This window comes from Rhyacophila brunnea, unplaced genomic scaffold (genome assembly GCF_057557595.1).
Source record: "Rhyacophila brunnea isolate RB1 unplaced genomic scaffold, BYU_Rbru_1.0 scaffold_6, whole genome shotgun sequence".
In the NCBI taxonomy this organism is placed as follows: domain Eukaryota; kingdom Metazoa; phylum Arthropoda; class Insecta; order Trichoptera; family Rhyacophilidae; genus Rhyacophila; species Rhyacophila brunnea.
Window position 1 is genome coordinate 38,826,751 of NW_028233276.1, and position 20,740 is coordinate 38,847,490.

Sequence of the window (20,740 nt, forward strand, 5' to 3'; positions counted from 1 at the left end):
GATTATTGGTCGTAGCGGGCATCGACCGCCGAAGTAAAATAATTCCAAGTAGCAGAGAGTTTTGTCGGTGATAGCTAATTGATAAAATATGACAATGCACACATTTGTGATAACCAGTGAAAAATTCAAAAAAGTATTTTTTTCCCAATAAAGAGAACTAAAATACCCTAGAACTATTATTTGAATTTAATTTAATTTTTTAACATATTATGGATATTACAAATTATAAGTTTATAACTTTCACAACATGACATGAAACATTATTATAAAGAAACATATAGTAAAAACGATAAAAGAGAACATAATATAAACATAAAAAGCAGTGAAAATACAATTATACAACTATATAAGTTCTAATAAGTACACCGACTTTGCTAATAAGGAGACCCTATTTTAAGAATTTATAAAATAGCGTCCACCTAACTCACCCTCACAACACCCGAAAGAAATTTGGTTGAAAATAGTTATCGTCCTCCCAATTGGCATTACCAGTGGCAGGTTGGTTCTGCACCTTGGGAGAATAAACAACTGATGCACTCTATTTCTAAGACAGTTATCAGGGGGACACAGGTCAACACTGCCCATAATGGCAGAGTTCTCATATTTTATACCTTGTATTAGTCGATTAAAATACGTAGCATAAAGATCTCTTCTAAATGACACAGTGGACCTTAGATCTACACTGTAGAAGTAACCAATCGCGACTATCTTATATTTTAATAATATAATATTAAATTTAACATTCCGATAATGTATGGAGATAGATAGTTAAATAGTAACTCAAAAAAATCATTTATTTATCTTTTTATTTCAGCCCATCGCCAGGCCATGGTCTGCACCACATGGCGCGCATGATGGACTCATTGATCCTAGACAACCTGCAGCCGTTTTCGTTCACCAAGATAACGACGACGCATCGCGGACCTCGCCCAAATGGTGGAAAGAGGAACGGAGCCTCAGCGGCGTCGAGGAATTTTCCTGCACAAGGCGGAGGTCAGCCTGCTCCTCCGAAGCAACCGAAGAATGTTAATAAAGGTAAAAATGTCTTGGAATTTATTTAAAAATATTTTCTATAATATATTATTTAAAACACAACATAAAGGTGGTTTATCGTCTCTACAGGTGGAGTAAGTACCTACTACGATATAAAAAAAAATGAGTATGTATCTATCCATATGAATAGAAAAAGAGAACAAAATGCAATTCTGTCTCTTACCAATTAGGTAGATACCAAACTAATAGTACACTAACTAGACTAAGACTAACAGTCTAATAGAATGAAACGCCTTAACTCACTTTTGACAAATTGAGTCAATGTGTGCTGTTTGTTTACTATAGCTGCTCATCAAACATGTTAAGAGCGTACTTCAGTGAAACGGCAAATAATTTTCAACTATAGGCACGACGAAATTTTGGACTCGCTGGCAATCGGAGAGCGAAAGTCGAGCTGTGAACACGTCAATTTGTTTCGTGATGGCGACGGGGGTATTAATTCTTAAATCGTGTAAAGATGACTAAAAAACGTTACCCATTTACTTGAAAAGGAAAACATGTCAATGAATATATTATTATTGTTACTAATAGAATAATAAACAGAACATTAAATGGACGCATGTTTAATTTTTATGACAAATTATATTTCGCTCGGCACGCGTCATTTACACAATATGCGCATCGCCTATCGATCTTTTTAGACCGTGCCCCAGCTGAGGTATAGCCTTAAATATTAGGGAAATTTTAACATTTCATTAGATGTATTTGGCCTTTTTCATTAATCAACGAGGTAAAAACAAAACAATGATTAGGATGGTCAATGGTGTGCTTGCGGATGTTTACCCCTACTGGAGCTACTAATTAACTGGCAGCCGATGTACTCGTAGCGCTGACGACAGTACTTATACGTATTCGTACACACAATCCACGAACCGAATCATTTGTTTTGGTTTTACTGTAAATATTTTAATTTATAAAGAGTGGAATCATAATATCTCATCCGATCAGTTTATTAAACTGCCATTTATTTTGACGTAGATGACGCAGTCGATTCGTCATAATATTTAAAAGGAGGCCTCGAAACAGTTCAAATATGTCGTACAATAATTATTAAATTATTCCATAATAAATAAATAAATATCACAGGTGCTCATAACATAACCACTCATCAAGTACGTTTATACTTAAAAAACATTAATAGTATTGTGTTGTTACTGAATTTTTGATATAAAATATTTTTAGTTACTGGATGTGGTTTTAAGAAAGAGATACACTGATATTTTAACTATGATGGTTATTGGAATTTATGGGTTTGAATTGTTTTTTTACCATAAACCATTTTTACCATTTAAAATCTGTCAGTGCCGCAGGCCTCTAAGTTCATAACCCCCTTCACTGACTTTATAGCATATTAAAGACATTTGACCATTTTTATCTCTAAAACTTCGGTCAAATCACCCAGTGTAGAGTTCAAGTTAGGTTTTATTTTATAGGGGCACTTATAGAAAATGTTTGACCATATCCGATGCTAATATGATCATATGGGCCTCCACAAATTGGAGGATTGTATTAACAGATTTTGTTTTTACGAGAAATGGATGTCAGCTACTTGCTCAATCTATTAGGTCCATACTCCGACGCATACACAAATTGAAAAACAAAAATATATGTGTACTTGCCAGACCCAGGATTCGAACCGGCCATCTAGAATAGAAATATTGAAATAATAATGTGTAGGTACATACTTATGTCAAGTAAGTATAAAACCTTCCCTCGACAAAAAAACTAAGATGAGAAAATAGATTTGAAAAACTATGTCGTATAACGCGATTTACAACATAATGCGTTTTCCTAGTTAACAAAATGAAATTCATCACAGAACAAAAATAGTGATATTTTATTATGTAAGTATACAATCCTACCTATATATTTTTACACCAAAGAAATATATATAGTACAATTAATAATCTGTACCGAGCGGGATAATAAAAACTACATTTTGTGTAATATTCGTTTGAATAAAAAAATAAGAAATATATTTTATATTGACATATTGTTTTTAGAACCAAAACAACAAGCTCCACCTCCACCGGAAGCCGACATCGGTTTATCAAAGCAGCCAACGACCCCACAATCCGACACAGTAACTGACAAATGGATCGCGTCACTCCGGAAGAGAGACCCTGAAATCCAGCCAACACTGCCATCAATCCACCTACGCGGAAGAACCACCTCATCAAACTTGTCCCGCAAGTCCAGATCGGTCGAGCGACTGCCTAAAGCCTTCAAGGAAAGAAGAATTGGAGCCAGTCTGCTGCCAATCAGGCATGGAATCATTAAGAAATCCTCGTCTGGAGAAGACAACGCTTCCGGGGCGTCGTGTAATGGCGATACCATTCCGGAAGTCGAGAAAGAGGAGAGGATATTCAGTCCGGCTGGGTTTGAGGCGCATCTCGTGGAGACCCTAGAGAAGGAGATCCTGCAGAGGAATCCTGCGGTCCAGTGGAATGATGTCGCGGGATTGAGTGAAGCTAAAGCGATCCTGCAAGAAGCCATGGTCTTGCCTAGTATTATGCCAAATTTTTTTAAGGTTGGTAAATAAAATGATTATTCTAACTACTTATAATAACTGTCGGTTCGTACCTGGATTCTTGGTGGTTTTGAAAAAATATAGTTATTGAGGCTATAAACCCATCGTCAGGAGGGTAAAACTATAACTTATCAATAATTATTATAGAATTAAATAACAAAAGGTTTTACCAAACAATTCTAATGAGAGTTTTACCACATACTTACATCTCAGTTTAATTAATATGGTGGTCGATTTTTGATTATTAATTATCAATAGGTATCTCCTACATTACGTATTAAATATTTGCTTTTTTCGTCTACCACCCGCCACGTCTCAACACCCGTTATGCATGCGAATACCGTGGCGTAACTAACGTTAGGCACCCTTCAAAATTGTACTTAGAATGTTCCAGGAGTAACTTCTCAACACCTTGGTTAGCGTGCGTGATTCCTATTTTGATATTCATAGTAAATTACGGTCAATTCTCGATGAGAAAAAACCTTCTCGCTCGCCGTAAAATGTTGCAAACTCTTTGAAATCTGAGAAATTTTAGCAAGTCGTAATGGCCTACTGGTCCAACTGAGGGTTGGACCGACCTGAGAAGCTCCCAGTGGGATCGGTATCCTGCAATTTGCCACATAAGCATGTCGGAGATTTTGTTACGCCAAGCTGATAGAACTTGGAGGCATAACCACCGTGCCCGATTAATAACTTTATACTTTATATTTGAAAAAAAAAATGCGTTTGTCTGCCCTTGGAATAGGAGGTCCATGTATAAAATACTTTAATTTTATTATAATTTAATATATTACAGATCAAATATCAGAATTGATTCTTACCTAGTTTCTTTAGTCAAGGAATGTATCATGACTAGACCAAACACAATAATAGATAAAGATATAGAATATTATGACAGTACCTAAAACTAAGATATTATCTTGATCGTAGGTATAGTAATATACCTACGAGTACTTAGAATAATATATTAACCATAATGAATACCTATAATATCATCTGATTAAAGAAAGAAAAAAACCATAAAGCACATATAAATAATGGTATAAAAATATGATAGTCTATACCAGGGATGGCGAACCTTTTTGAGAAGTGGTTCAAATTTTGTTCATTATTTTTTTAGTACTAGCTCGTGGGTCACGACGTTTTTTTATTAGAGGAGATTTATTTGTACCCTTCCGAATACTAAAAAACATAAAGAAATAATAATAGTATTTGTCGATATAGGAATAATGTATTATTTAAGTACCAAACTTCATTTACCGATTGCTTAAAATAGTTGTCGAATAAAATAAATAAATGCAAATTTATGATTAAAGTCGCTTTACTAGACTTGGTTACTATCCACTTGTATACCAATTGATTTATTTGAGAATGTTCATTTAATCTGACGACTCCGGTCCTGAATTTTGATACAATTGTTTATACTGCCCTTCTAAGGAAGAAGGCTGTAACTCGCAAAAGTTGTAAAATTGAGTTATGAATGCCATCCGTTAGGTAATTTTGAAAGCTATATATTCTGTTCACTTTAAAATCAGTATTATCACTAAAATACCGTTAAAATCCTTAGTGAAAAATAGACATCTTTTAAAATAATACATTTTTTTTAGCAAAAAGACAGTAATTGCACCTATTCATTGCAGTTACTGCTTGTTTATTTTTACTTTGTTTGTATTTTATCATCTTACTAATAAAAATTACCACCGTTTTTTTATTAATTCACAGTACTAAAGATTGAGAAAAAACACATTATGTCATTAATCTCGAAAGTGTGTAAGAGGCAGTTACTGCCTTCTTCCTAAGAAAGGCAGTATATGGCAAATTACACACACAGTCGTTTTATTCTTTTCATACACGCTTCGCGACAAAAGGACGAAACACGACGTTTTACGACCATATACCTCATACACAGGTGCAGTGATACGATAGAAAATTATCTAGCCAATCTCCACATGGAAATATTTTTTTATGAATTCGACATTAGATATAATATATACTTTATGTTTTTAATATTTTTGATTGTCTTCTCTCTTTTATGATATAAAAATTAAGTTTATAAAAATCAACGCGTGGGTCATTTAAAAAGCCTGCGTGGGTCAGTGTCTGACCCGCGGGTCATAGGTTCGCCATCCCTGGTCTATACTAGACACTTCATTATAGTATTTTTACATCTCTTTTCAGGGTATAAGACGACCATGGAAAGGTGTTCTTATGGTGGGTCCTCCGGGGACAGGCAAAACACTCCTGGCGAAAGCAGTTGCCACAGAATGCCGAACGACCTTCTTCAATGTTTCTTCGAGTACACTCACATCCAAATACAGAGGCGAATCAGAAAAACTTGTCAGGCTGCTGTTTGAAATGGTGATCAATTGTAATATTAAAAAAATAAAATAATAATAGCAGGCCCCTATGGCACTCTACTCAAAGGGGTATTTCAAATTTAAATTCATTTTTTCAACTTAACCAAGTTCGAACTATTCATTTCCGTAGGGCGATATTTAATAAATAGAACTGATTTAAATGACTCACTCACCGGCATGTCCAAATCTTTATCTGGTTAGATGCGTTCATTTGACCGCCGAAGTCTCTACCAAAATGCGATACAATGTTTAAGTTCCATTAGCTTGAAAAGTAAATCAATAACATACATGTTTTTTTACATTCCAATGTGGAAATCGATAGGATCATTAAGATAGTTAGTTTTTTTGAAAAATATCATAGGTAGTTGCAGCTGCAAGTAGCTTCATGTAGATCTAACCTGTGGCAGCCACGCTTCTCTAGACCTACAATATCATTCTTGCATATTCGATGCAGAAATGGACGAAACACTGTTATTAACTATCTTCTTCTTTCGTACAAATATTATAAGAGAAATAAATATTATTGAATTAACTGTTACAAATTGATAGCTTAATGAAACGTTATGTAATTTGCAATTTATTGGGAAGTAAAATATCATACCCAAATGTATAAATAATAAATATGTAATGTTTTCAGGCCCGGTTTCATGCTCCCAGCACCATCTTCATCGATGAAGTTGACTCGCTGTGTGCAGCACGAGGGACAGACACTGAACATGAAGCAAGCCGAAGATTCAAAGCCGAACTCCTCATACAAATGGATGGACTCGATGCCTCTTTGTAAGAAATCCATTATAACTATTGTGATTATCTCCAGATACCCTCCATGAATCAAATGTAGAATGATTCAATATATAAACATCCTCAGTAATCATTAATGCTGTCAAAAACTATCAATAGCTTGAAGCATCGACAGCTTTTAACCGATACTTTGATATTGATATTTTTTTTTCAATGTCAAATCATTCGGTATCTTTTCTCTAGTTGGAATTTTTTGCAGTTGTTTTGAGTTCATTTATTGAAAATATCATGATTATATCTATTTTTTTTATGCGTAACGAAATAAATATCGTCTCTGTTCTGGCAGAACACACTAACTGGCGAATACTAGTTTTGAGTAATTAGACTTTGAAGTTGTTTAAATGTTTGAAATGGTCTATCATGTGAGTTTATCAAGTAATCGTAAAAAGGATGACTTTAAAATAAAGGCTGTTTATTTATTAAGAAGGTTTCCAGACGGTAAAGTTTGAAATAAGGAACATCTTAGTATAACTCAATATGTCATTTTTTCGAATTAGTGTCTTCTGCCAGAACAGTGACGATATGTACCTTGTAATGGGGTGAGATAAGACCAATGTTATTTTAAAAACTTTTTGTATCTAATTAATATCCTCTAAAGTCTATATAATCATAACTATTGTTTTTAAAGAAAATACTGACGTTATAACTAACATGGATTGGTGCAAAGCTTTTGTATGAAATAAATACAGACATATTATTTTAGAGTGTTCACCAAATTTAGTAGGTTATAAGCATAGTTTTGTTTAAACATTATTAACTGTAACTTTGTAAAAGGTTTGTCATTTTTATGCTAATGTTTCTAATTTATCAAAAGGAATGACGACAAAGTCATCATGGTTCTGGCAGCTACTAACCACCCTTGGGATATTGACGATGCCTTCCGACGGAGATTCGAAAAGCGTGTCTATCTTGGACTACCTGATGGTAAGTCATACAATTAAGGAAAGGAAATACCTTGTATATAACAGGAGATAGATGATAACATGTCACCAGATCAATTCAGCATAAATACTCAATGAAAGCAGTAATTCAAAAAGAGATTTAATCATGATATACCTAGAATAAATGCATACAAATTAATATCTGTGATACGCTTGTTGTGCACCAAATATTTTTTTATTTTTTGACTCAAGTTAACTTCAGAATTCTTAATTGATTATTAATTAATTATTTGAATTTCTATTATTATTGTTTTGATGTTCTTGAAGATTTTAAAATTAGATTTGCATAAAAAACTAGCTTTGACCATACAGTTGAAATATTTGAAGATTTTGAAGCTAAAAAAAGACCATTAAAATATGTACATCCATTTTTGTTAAAAAAGATATAGTGCCCACCTATAATACAATATAATATTGTCCACTTTTTCCTATAAAAAAGCACTGCAATCAAGTATGCTAAAATAACTCTGTTCTTTTTCATATACAGACGAAACTCGTTCAGCATTGTTAACCCTCTGCATGCAAGATGTCAGAACTGAGGAAGGATTAGATATGAAGACACTGTCAGAAAAATTGGACGGATACACTGGCTCCGATATAAGCAACGTATGCAGGTGAATAGAATGTCTATAATCGATAGCACATATATCTGTGATAATTTGACTCTTATGCTACCCATTAGGTACTTAAAATTATCACAAAAAAGAAATGTTCGAAACATTATTTCGGTAGTGTTCGGGTTTCAAATAAATAAATTCAATAAGGACAATTTTTATAATGAATGAAAGACCCATTCTCTCATTGAGCATAAATTAATTTAGGTATGTTGTGTTACAATTTACAAAAAAAAGTTGGGAATACCATTTTACTCAGTTATGTGTAGGTATGGGTGTATCTAATTTCCTATACTCTATGGACAATTGCATCTAATAAGAGTATTTTTTTTCATTTTTCATGTGAAGTTGATATGGACGAACACCATAGAATTATTTCTCCAACTAAGAAACAGAATAAAAATTCATTTCATGTCTTATCAATAAAATACAAATGAATATGCACAAATCACAATTTAAATATTTACCTAAATATTATAAGACATAAAACCAATTATATTTTAAATTTAGAGAAATATGCTTGTGGTGTTACCAATATTATTTGAAAAATTCTTAAGACGATACATCAGTGAAACAGCAAATAATTTTCAACTATAGGCGCGACGAAATTTCGTACTCACTGGCATTCGGAGAGTGAACATCGAGGTGTGAATACGTCAATTTGTTTCGTGATGGCGATGGGGGTAATAATTCTTAAATCGGGTAAAGATGACTAAAAACATTACCCATTTACTTGAAAAAGAAAACATGTCAATGAATATATTATTATTGTTACTAATAGAACAATATACAGAACATTAAATGGACGCATGTTGGATTTATATGACAAATTATATTTCGTTCGGCATGCACCCACGACCCGAAATCCGCGCATCGCCTAGCCACGATCTTTTTAGACCATGCCTCAACTGAGGTATAGCCTTAACAGGTCTCTCATTGGTCACGAAATCCATAATATTTTATTTACTTGTTTTTAGGGATGCATCTATGATGTCTATGAGAAGAAAGATAACCGGACGGAGTCCTGAAGAAATAAAGCGCATCAAAATAGAAGATATCGATTTGCCAGTCACGCTGACGGACTTTCAAGATGCCATGGCCAAGTGCAAGAAGACAGTATCGGCAGTTGACATTGCGCGATACAATGGCTGGATGGAGGATTTCGGTGCTTCCTAGTATGAAAAGCGTTTCCGGCACAAAAAAAGAGACTTTCTTAGGCTAATATTCTCGTTTTTTAAGTAAATAATTACACAACAAAGAGTTTCATCCCAGTCCTGTATTATACGTGACATGAAATATTGATCAGAACTGTTAATTGGTCACATTTTCTGCAATGAGAAATAACTTTGTCTACGAAACAGCAAATTACGCAACAGTGACAATTATTGATGCCTTGCCAAGTGACAGCTTTCTTGGTTACGAAATCACAGAAATCAGCTTAATCCAGAATGTAGGTGAATTAAAACAATTTGCCCAGGATAAAACGACATACCTATTGCATTTTGGCTGATGGCACAATGAGAAGATATTTTCAGTGTCCCTCTCCTTGGAAGAATGACGACTATCGGTGAAAAATACACTATTTCTCATAAATAATGTGGACCTGATAATGAAAGCTATTTCATATGCGATTGTATTCCACTCATCTTATACTGTAATAAATTTATGTACTACATAACTAGAGGACAATGATAAAATCCTTAATATAATAATAATTTGAAGTTAAACAAAGATTGGAATCAAAATTATAAATACTACCCAATAAACATGGAAATTACAATAATCTCCAAATACCTATTTAGGCATATAACTAAATAAATATAATATCATGAATCATATTTTTTTTGTTTATGCCTGATTACTCTTCAAATAATAAATTTGAATAAAAAATTACAAGGATAACAAATATTATATACATTCACCTATAAGTATATCAGTGTCTTTATAGAAATACAAGTTCCCAATGAAAACATAATTTACATTGTGTGAAACAATCAATATTGAATGACACTGATTTACTAAATAAATGAACTAGTTTTAGAGTGTGTTTTTTTAAATAAGTTAGTTAATAGACAACCAGCTGCCGGAAATGCTGCCATAAACAAATAATCAGTCATACTTAGACTAAGGCTTTTTATAATATTCCAGTAATGTTTTTATTAATGATGTTATTCATAATTTTACGTTATTAATTATAACAGCACGTTATAGAAATTTATTTATTGTAGTACATGTTATAAACATTTTGTTATTTATACCTACTTAATAAAGTAATAAAATATGAATCGATAAACGGTGTCATTATTAATTTTAGTGCACTGGTATGAGGTCATGATCATCCTATGGTAGATACTTACGATCTATACATCCGCATACATACACGAAATTAATTCAGATCTTGTTTTAATTCATTTTCTACACTGTGAACAGGTTTACTTTATATTATGTATACGAATGGAAGTTTTGTAAATAAAATGCGTTGCAGGGTTTAAATCGTAACATTTAATGTCTTCATTCTAGTTAAAAATACAGCAATTTTGGTGATAAATATTGAATCCACAATCATTATTATTACAAAGATATAATCATTACATGGTAGACAGAGAGGCACAACATCCATTTCAGGATAAACATCAGGTTACAATGGGTCACGTAACAATTCTACTAATTATTCGTCATCACTACTGTTTTATTTCCATAATATGTGTAAATAAATATTCATAAGACTAGCATGCATCTGAAGGTACACATTTTTACCCTTTGCCCATTCAGTTAGCTCTGATAACTCTTTGAAAATCTTTCACAACCGATTTATGCGTTTTAAATATTTGTGAGTAATAACTACTACCAAACAAATCTAATATGTAGTACAGATCTAAGAGAAGAAGCATACTTGACATATTTTGAATCTAGCTCTATTTAAAGATATCGACACTAAGCTGTCATCGAGAGTACAAATACAATTAATATTCCTAAGTGATATTTATTGTTACAAGACAACATTGATAGACAATAGAGCTAAGAAGTATAGAGTAATATAGATCATCACACAATGCGATCGATACGACGTTGTTCAATTCATTTTTAAATAGCATATCAATCGCATTCGTGACAAAGAAATATAGTTGCGCAAGAAAGAAAACTGAAATCTTGGTGTGTTTTTTGATTCAGTCTAAACGAATACTTACCGCACACCAAGTACATAGGTCAGTTTTCTAAAACAAGTGCCTACGAGCCTAAACTACTTTCAACTGATTGTTTCAACAATTCTTGGCAATGCGGGGCATTGCCCTGTAATGAGATAGAAGTAAGATAAGAAAAAAGAAACCACAACAGCAAACATCTAAGTGGCAAAAATACAAAAAGGGACCTTAGAAGAATTATCATATCTCGATTAATAGACAGAATATATAATACAAAATCTTAACAGAAGTGAAAATGGTTTATGAATTGTCATTAAGTTGCTAAAACCTCTGAGACAAATTTGCAATTTTACAGGAGACAAAACACTGCTCTGTAAGAACAAACATTTGATTGTTTTGATAAACTTCATTTATCTAAATAACGGTTAGTTAAGGGCTTGTCATTTGAGTGTTTGTAAGCCGGCTCTCACATCTAAAATCGCCTCGTCTGCCGCACAGCCATAAATCAAACCTTCCAAGAATGTTGATCTGGTGTTGCATTTGAAGACTGCGCACATCTACCTAGCGACAGTCACATGTAACCTTCGAAACGTATAGATATTTGGATGCGGTGATCGGCTCGCCGGTGTTGGAATGACCATTTCGTAGGTGTTCGTATGCGTCCTGGCATCTTCGACTCGCAGCCCAAGAAGCATGCAACTTGTCGATTGCAGCAGTAGATGTTTTTTTCAAACTAAAAAGTCGCATTCGACCAATCTGCAGAGCTCCATTTGGCAACGTGCATTTTTTGAATAATGATGACATCACATCGACATGTTGCAGGCGAGACGAGTTTTGATATGAGAGCCGGCTAATAGCTCTGATGCGATTACAACAAAAATTGAAGGTTATTAGTCTTATTAAAATGAAATACTTATGTTAAGTAGGTAAATTATAAGTATTTTAATTTCGGCAGTATGTATATCGAATATTGAGGGTTTAGTATACTAAATTTTGCCAAAATTGTCACATCGGAGGAGGTATTAACAGCTCTATGACAATTTATAAAACTATTGCAGTACTTACCACATTTAAAATTAAAATTAATCTTTACGCCAAGTCACAAGTTGACTATGTAATAAAGAAAATTATTACAAAAAAGTAAAAAAAAAAAAAAAACAGAATGAGCAAATACATTACATCTCAAATTCGCCTCGTTCATTTTCACTGATGTGTCTAGTTTTATAACAATAATATTTCATATGCAGTAAAAAGAATATTAGATATTTCTAGTTGTTTTTAACGCTTTGAGGAAATGAGAAAAAATGGGTTAACGAAAACGGTTTTTATAATGTCATCAAGAAAAAATTGGTGAAAATAGTATAGGCGAATTTGTTTACGTATGAAAAGAAACTTTTAAAATGAAAATTATTTTAAGTATTTTTGCCACCATTAATAGATACAAGTTTAAAAAGAATACACCTAACATCTAAGTATCCTAAGAGAGAGAGGAGAGCTGGAGCTATAAAAAGGACACCAGCTGTTTAAAATTTAAACATACCAAGTAACAATATCAATAAATTAATTCCATGAAATAGGAACATCAGGATTTATCTATAATATATTTTAATTAAAGAGTCATACACATGTGTGTTAATAATTTCAAAAAAGTGTGTAAGAATTACATTTTCGAAACATACAAAATAATTAGCTCCAGTGGGTAAAAAATTAAGTTGTATTTTAGTAAAAAACATCAATAAATATTTATATCATCTGTACAAAAGGGGTGTTATATAAAATTACATATTATAATTATTATTATTATAATTTTGATAAATAGCGGAACACTTGCGTTCTTATATTAATATTATAGCAATAATGACATAGTTTATGATATTCACAGATGAACGGCTACTCTTGCTGCACTTACTTGATACAGTCATACAATATAAATTACAAATTCACGATGCAATATCAAAATAAATACATTCACATGTTCTAAAAACACTTGAACACAAATTATCTTCAATAGGCTAATAATGTTCTTTGAATATTGTCTCTACTGATTAATTAATTAAAAAAACACTACTATAAAATATTAAAGCGCAGACATTGACAACATTTACGGCAGTAAGTATTATTGTACTTTATTCATATAGCCAAAGCAACGATTTTATGCAAGTCGGGCAATTCTTGCCAAAGCTAAGGATTTCATAGACAGTGATCTACAAAAATATTTCAAGTGTATTCTGTGTCAATTGATAAAAAATCACGGTTATCCAGTCAAACGATTGAACAATTATTTAAATTGGTATATAGATGCCTTCACGTACAGCAGCTATTCACTGTACTATATGTATTTAGATACAGTAGACAGGTAGAGCAGAATGAGTGAATTTATTTTTTCCAGGTTTTAGGCCATTTTTCTTACGTAATTGAAATGAAATATTGACAGTTAATAAGGCTCAGCTGAATCTAATCAAAATTTAATTGAGATCTTGAGCACAATTTAAGGAAGTCCATAAATTTAAATTAATTTACAAAATATGATTGAAAAATGGTAACATGCTTTGAGCATTTACTTCTTAATAAAAATGTATAACTAAAATTACTGCAAAACTCTAAATATATTTTTTCGTCCACAAAATATTTAAATTGAAATGTGTAATTAGGATATTTGTATTCATTTAAGACTACGTAATATTAAAATATCTATTTAAATATAATTATGTATTGCCATTTATAAATAGGAGTATTACAATATATTATTGAAATTTCACACTAACTTCTCTTAGCGTAACGAATAAATATTTTTAAAGCTAAAACATTCAAGAATACGATACCTTTTCATTCATAGTGGAAGTGTACTCTTTTCAAATGGTGAAAAATATGTATTCTGCCATTGTAGGATGATGCTAACTATTGAAAATATGTAGTTAACAATGCTATGTATTTATATTTCTATTCAATATTATCTCGCCAACGTTCAAAATGGAACAAAGCTCTGCAATTATCAATTTATTGTCCCAAAACATATTAAAGTATGTATTTAAATAAAAAAGGTGATAGGTTAATTTAATTCAAATATTGACTGTACGTATTGAATATATTCATTAAATACCACTAATTTATAATTATATCGAATAGGTAACTAGCTTTTAACAACAACTAACTTGACAATTCAGCGTACATTACCATGAGATTTGTATTAAAATACCAAATAAATAATGTATGTAGGTATTACATATGCAATGTTGCAAAATTATTTCGTAACCAGTTTTTCTGATACAGTTATATATATTTTTAAAACAGTTTTATAATGACTAAGTGTATAACATTTATTTGAAAGCTAATTAAGAAGTTATTGCTTACAGAATTAACACAATTGACAAAAGGCAAGATTTCATTTTGACTAAATTATGCTCTCAGGTCTAATACCAAGTAATATTTGTATAAGAGCAAATGATTCGTCTAAAATAATGTGGTACCCGGCTGCAGGATTATTATTCGTAAAATTTGTAATAAGCTCGAGAGTGGCTGGAGATTTAAAGAATAAAGATTATAGTAGTAGGAAGGTTTTTATTGCTGTTTCCTTAATGCCCCTCTCGCTTTCCATGCGTTTATCAAGTTCCAGGCAAAATATATAGAGAAGGCGTGAACCTGAGATGCCAACAAGACAAATCCAAACCAGAGAAGACCATATGGATAACCCTGAAACAATTACAATACATAGTTTATTACATAAATAGTATAATAGCATAGGGGTGTAATAAAATCTCCATGATATAAGTATACATGGGATATTGGCAGAATCAAACAGTGTCCGATCCAGACTCACACCATTGCATAAAGATGTCATATAAATTTAGTTACTGATACATTTAGCCATTCCATAAATATTACCCATAAATTAAAGTTTTTAATGGTTACTAAAAAACTATTTTCAATAAGAGATTTAAAATAAATGTGCCTTTAAAAAAAATTCATTGGAATACCTACTCTAACAAAATTTTACTTTAATCATTTCCTTTGTGTATTATACAAATGCAATATATTTTTTCTTTGGAGTTCTAATTAATAAAGTTATACTGTAATAATTTATTTGTTCTTCCTATAGAATTGTGAGAAATGATATTTTGTATATAATGAAAACAAAATTATGTACTTGAGATGACCAAAACCTAATTGCGCCCCTAACCAACATATTTTTAATATTCTTTTATTTATTGAAACTATATTAAAGTATAAATGATTATGAATGTCTTCATTATGCAAAACTAACTGGTTAAAAAAGTTAATCATAGATGAAAATTGAATGACAGATAAGCAAACAACTAATATGGCAACGTCGCTACCTGTGATTAGAAATGTTTTGAAATCACTATTATCCAAAAATTATTAAAATATTTCATTCACATACAACGGAGAAGGTATGCAAAATACACAATATTAATTGAATGATTAGAAATTAATAGTTAATATGAACTTGAAATAATTTAATGAATACTGCATACACTGTGAATAAAGTATTCCCAGTATTAAGTATTTTTATTTATAATTGAAATGGCAACATGTGGTGTTTATTAATGTTCACAAAATTTTCAACAATTAAATGCCGCAAATTATTCATTGTTTCTTGGTTGGTGTTTGCATAGATAATTGGTAGATAGTCAATACAATCTTGTTCTATATACTGTATTTCTAATTTTAATAACTTTTAACTCTCACTTTTGCTTCATTGTTTCGCCACCCGTTTACTTATCTGATCTTATGCATTATTTATCTGAAACTCGGCTGACTAGCGCATAAGCAGACTTAATTACGTAGGGTTATGGTTACTATATGACTTTTGATTGAATAGGTAAGTTTGATAATTTTGTTTACCTGCCATAGCACTATCGAGTTCTCGTCGAGTATGTCTTCGTCTGATGAGTCTTCGTCTTGGCTGACATCTTCAGTGAGATAACGCCAACAGTCGGAGAAGTAATAAATGAGGCAAAACATAATAGGAAGATAACCGAGGACGACGATTGCGATAATGTAGCGCATCATGGCGACAACTCGGTTACGCTTGATCGCCGCCAGCCCCAGAAATGACGATAATATGGAAAGGCACCATATGTATTCCCATAACAGAGGCTAAAACATAAAGTATTTATTTTTTATAATAATTTTCTCCAGAAAAACTATCCACTACAGAAAATAAGGCCTACTTTGGTTCATTTTACATAAATGGAACCCTTCTAATGGATATTCAAAGCTGGATTAGCGTGCAATCTCATATTTTGCTTTATAGCCTATCTATAATACCTATGTGTATATTATCTATCTATAGCCATTTTAGAAAGCTTTGACGTATTTTTATTCAGCTGTGTGTTTTTTATATTTTCTATAAATTATATGTGTTGAATGTCAGAATGATTGTGTTAATAACCCCAGAAAGTTTAATTGTGTGAGTGAGAATTGATTCCACTGATTTTACATAGCCCCTTCAATACTCAAGTAGAATTTTTTCTAAACCATTTTATGGAGCAAACGGTCTTTCCTCTTCATTATTAAGATTGGTAGCTGTATCTGACTTTGTCACTGTCATTAACTGGTCTACTGCTGAATGGAATATGTTTTTACTCATCAAAATAAGTGAATTATTACAAGCACATTGACATGGATGTTTAAGTGCAAACTAACGCTGTCATCATATTGAGAGTACACTGAATAATATTATAGATCCTGAATTTTCAAAGCTTTTTCTACAAGGAGTTTTGATTTCTTACTGTAAGAATGTACTAATGCCTGTAAGTGCTTACATTCCTTAGAACGATTCATAACCAATTAAATGTAAATATAAAAAAAATAATTAAATATTAAATTTAAAAAAAATGCATCTGTGTAAGTAATTATATTATGTTAAAAAGAATGATTAATTACAAACAGATGACACTCACACGAATACAAAAAAAATGTAATGTTTATACATACTAAGATCAGGTGAAGAAATTGAGTTCAATAGAGATTTCTAAATACAGTCGAACTTGGTTATTACGAGGAAAATGGGACCGACTGGATTTGCTCGTTATAAGCGGTACTCGTTATATCAGAGAATAGGTATTTTTAAATGAGCGGTCACATAACAAAAAAAGTTGAAAATAAAAAATCTGAAAACCATCGTAAAAATCCCTGAAACAAGCAAGGCCTTCATAAACTACAAAATAAGTTGTTTATTGTAATGAACGCTGGTAGGTACCTACGGACTTCACAAACCTTGGATTTTTCAACCATATGTGTTGATACTTTTTCATTATTGTCAGCGAAAACAACAATTAGGTAGGTACTTAGACACTTAACTAGTGTCATAAACGTAATCCATCCTCGGCGGCATTCTGTCCAATCGGATTTTATTGCTAAGGGTCGAAATGTTTTTAAACCATCGACACATTAACAGTATTTTAGCTCGGTATATCCGATAAGTTGCTCGTTATAACAGTGAATAAATGTATGGAGAAAATCATAAACCAAAATGTCAACGAATGTTTCTTCATTACATCCGAGATTGTAATAATCGAGTTCGACTGTATATGAAAAAATTACAGTTGTTCAAATAAAAAAAAATATATATATGGATTATAATTTATTAAGAGGTATTATGATGGTAGATGATAACAAATTATGAAGTTAATGTCATTTTTTAGTTTCTTTACAGGAAATTTTCCAAATGGTATACTCTTTGATATCAAAAGCATACAACTGGTATTTACCTAACTGAGAAAACATTTTTCTGTATGCTATTTGAAAACCCTGAACATACTTATAGCACCGTGAGTGTAAAACCAAGGTATCTGCAAATTTTTAAATTTCGAGATTAAATGCAAAACAACTGCAAAAGTCATGAACTTGATAATGTAAAAGTGAAATAACTGAAAGAACATGCAATATAATGTAGATATAAACCAAATATTATGGTTTTTTTTAGAAACTCTATTTTCTCCTAACAAAACTAAGACTTCAAACCCTAATATATCCAAAATATGTATTTTGCAGATGCCTTGGTTTTACATTCACGGTGAGATGACCAAGACTACCTTTTTGCTCTCCTGCAAAATGGTGTTCCAGTTAGACATAGCCATTTATTAATTACATTAAAATATAGTATGTATAGCAGGTACTTATTGCACATAGTTTAATATTGATTAGGACTGGTTGCGTCCACTTAAACAGGACATTCTCAAATCTTGTGAATTATTAGTTTATTTATAATATATACATTTTTACAGCTATTTTATACGATCAAATTTATAAAACGCTACTTAAATTACATACTACATTCTAAGAAATTCTCTTTTCACAAATATGTCAATTGAATTTACCTAGTTTTACAGAAAACATTAATAAGATCGTAGTTAGCAAGTACTTAGGCTGTATTATTAAATCATGTGGAATAAGTATAACACATTGTGTTTTATTTAAATTAATACAATGTCTTTCCACAAAGAATTGACAGTTAATGTGATACATAATATATCCATTTGCCATCACAGCACCGATGAAGGTAGTTCGGTTCTTTCTCCGGCAGTCGTTAATAAACACAAAATACATGTCTTATTTACAGAATATTATTAATATGAAAGGCAAATAAATTCAAAATTTCATGCTGACTACAAAAATCGAAACCAACTAAGAAAAGTATTTTACTGCACATAAAAATTTACACACGGAGATAAAAAATAGGCACGAAAACTGTTTGTATTGAACTCAAGAACGTAAAAATGGATTCTATTGATTGTAACGTTAGTTTTATAAAAAAAAAAAACACGTTAATTGGAATGGTATCATGCGCTGACTACTGGTACAACTACAACATATTTTCTGTTATGCATGTTTATGTAAAGGTAAACACTGCAAATAAACAATGTATGAATCGAGTGACTACTTTTTAATAAGACTATTATTAAATTTAATTCTTTAATTGAGAGACATTGTGTTAATTAATATAATTGCTAAATAAACTACAAGGTTATCGACCTATACTAGTAAAAGTCTAGTAAAAAAATAATGTATAATATGTGTGGGAAATTTATTTTCATTATTTATGGTTTATGTTTAACATGAAACATTGTTAAGTAAGTAAGTTAAGATGAGAAATCATTTATCTGCTATTATTGATTGTACAATACCTACTTGTTTATTTGAATGGTGATAAAAAATCTTTTATGGATGGATTATACAATTATAATTCGTGTGATTCTATTTATCTACCGACATATCGAGAAAAAATCTTCCATCGTTTTGCGGTGAGATGTTTTGGCTACGGCATATTTACCTAAAGGAGGATATTAAAAACTGGGATAACTGGGAGATAAGGAGTATCTACAAAATATAATGATAAAAAGTAATGTTGAAAATATTTTTACCTGAGGAATTTGTAGTTCTTCAATTTCTAATACAAATATATCTAATTTGTCTAGTATGTCAGCAGACAGTTTTGCAAGCATAACAAAAAATAGAAGGTAGTGAAAAAATATGCAATACTTTAGCCGGGATTTGTTGAGTGCACTGAAACAAGATTACATTTACTCCATTACAGAAAAAGCAAAAATATAATATATTTTTAATTTTGGCCTTTGATATTTTTTGATCGACGAGAAAATGTACATCGTAAAAATAAAAAGAATACACGCCATAAAAGATACTTATAAAAATAAGCGATGAAATGAAAAAATATTTGATATTGAGCGAATTCATGGGTATCTTGTATTCATGACAACTGTCAAACACGTTAGCAAAAATCCATATTTCATGTCTGGCAGCTGAAGCTTATGAATTATTTTCTTACCTGGCTTGATATTGAGCTGCCACCCTTTGCCGATGTTCAAAATCAGCGCCATCGGTCCCGAGGACCGTAGGCCCACCTCTCGAAGCCATTTTATTTCAATATTTCACTGATAATCTGACTCGCTATCCACGCATTTGAAACTATTTTAATACATTAGCCCAGCTTCAGCTACATAATTATTATTCGACGTGAGCAGCGAGTCAGCGACACCCTTCACGTCTGTACGGTGTTGCTGACAGATGCAAAAAATACGATGTGTAAAAAACATTGCATAAAATCAATAAAAATCTAATATTATGGATACTAAGCCATAATATTAAAATCCTGCAAACTTACAAGCGTAAATTGCTGTTATTATAATATTTTATTTGTAAAATTGAACAAGCAATCAAAATACAATTAGCAAATGATGCACGATCCTGCGGTTGATACTTTAAATAGTAAAATAAAACATAGGTATATTTATTTACCTACCTACGCAGTAGAACAAGT

General features: G+C 31.6%; 2 protein-coding genes across 2 annotated transcripts in view; one reads left to right on the plus strand and one right to left on the minus strand.

The window, feature by feature from the left end:
- kat-60L1 (katanin p60 ATPase-containing subunit A-like 1) overlaps positions 1-10,586 on the plus strand; it is a 29,054-nt gene extending 18,468 nt beyond the window's left edge. The window contains exons 2-8 of the mRNA XM_085957274.1: positions 815-1,035; positions 3,057-3,583; positions 5,762-5,941; positions 6,578-6,720; positions 7,556-7,665; positions 8,170-8,296; positions 9,274-10,586. Of these exons, the coding sequence (XP_085813400.1) occupies positions 815-1,035; positions 3,057-3,583; positions 5,762-5,941; positions 6,578-6,720; positions 7,556-7,665; positions 8,170-8,296; positions 9,274-9,472 (1,507 nt within the window). The 3' untranslated portion in view covers positions 9,473-10,586. The remainder of the gene's footprint in view (positions 1-814; positions 1,036-3,056; positions 3,584-5,761; positions 5,942-6,577; positions 6,721-7,555; positions 7,666-8,169; positions 8,297-9,273) is intronic.
- Positions 10,587-10,779: 193 nt separating this feature from the next.
- jagn (jagunal) lies at positions 10,780-20,470 on the minus strand. Its single transcript, XM_085957275.1, has 4 exons — positions 20,249-20,470; positions 19,827-19,968; positions 16,303-16,557; positions 10,780-15,129 (listed from the first exon to the last, which is right to left on the minus strand). The coding sequence occupies exons 1-4, from the start codon at positions 20,335-20,337 to the stop codon at positions 14,998-15,000; spliced, it is 618 nt and encodes a 205-aa protein (XP_085813401.1). The 5' UTR covers positions 20,338-20,470; the 3' UTR covers positions 10,780-14,997.
- Between the last annotated feature and the right edge of the window lie 270 nt (positions 20,471-20,740).

Excerpts from the sequence above, each read along its gene's own strand:
- jagn (XM_085957275.1), bottom strand. The coding sequence starts at position 20,337 with ATGGCTTCGAGAGGTGGGCCTACGGTCCTCGGGACCGATGGCGCTGAT. Across the intron at positions 16,558-19,826 it reads AAGAACTACAAATTCCTCAG|CCTCTGTTATGGGAATACAT; the intron begins GTAAAAATATTT and ends TTTATGTTTTAG. Across the intron at positions 15,130-16,302 it reads ACTCGATAGTGCTATGGCAG|GGTTATCCATATGGTCTTCT; the intron begins GTAAACAAAATT and ends TAATTGTTTCAG.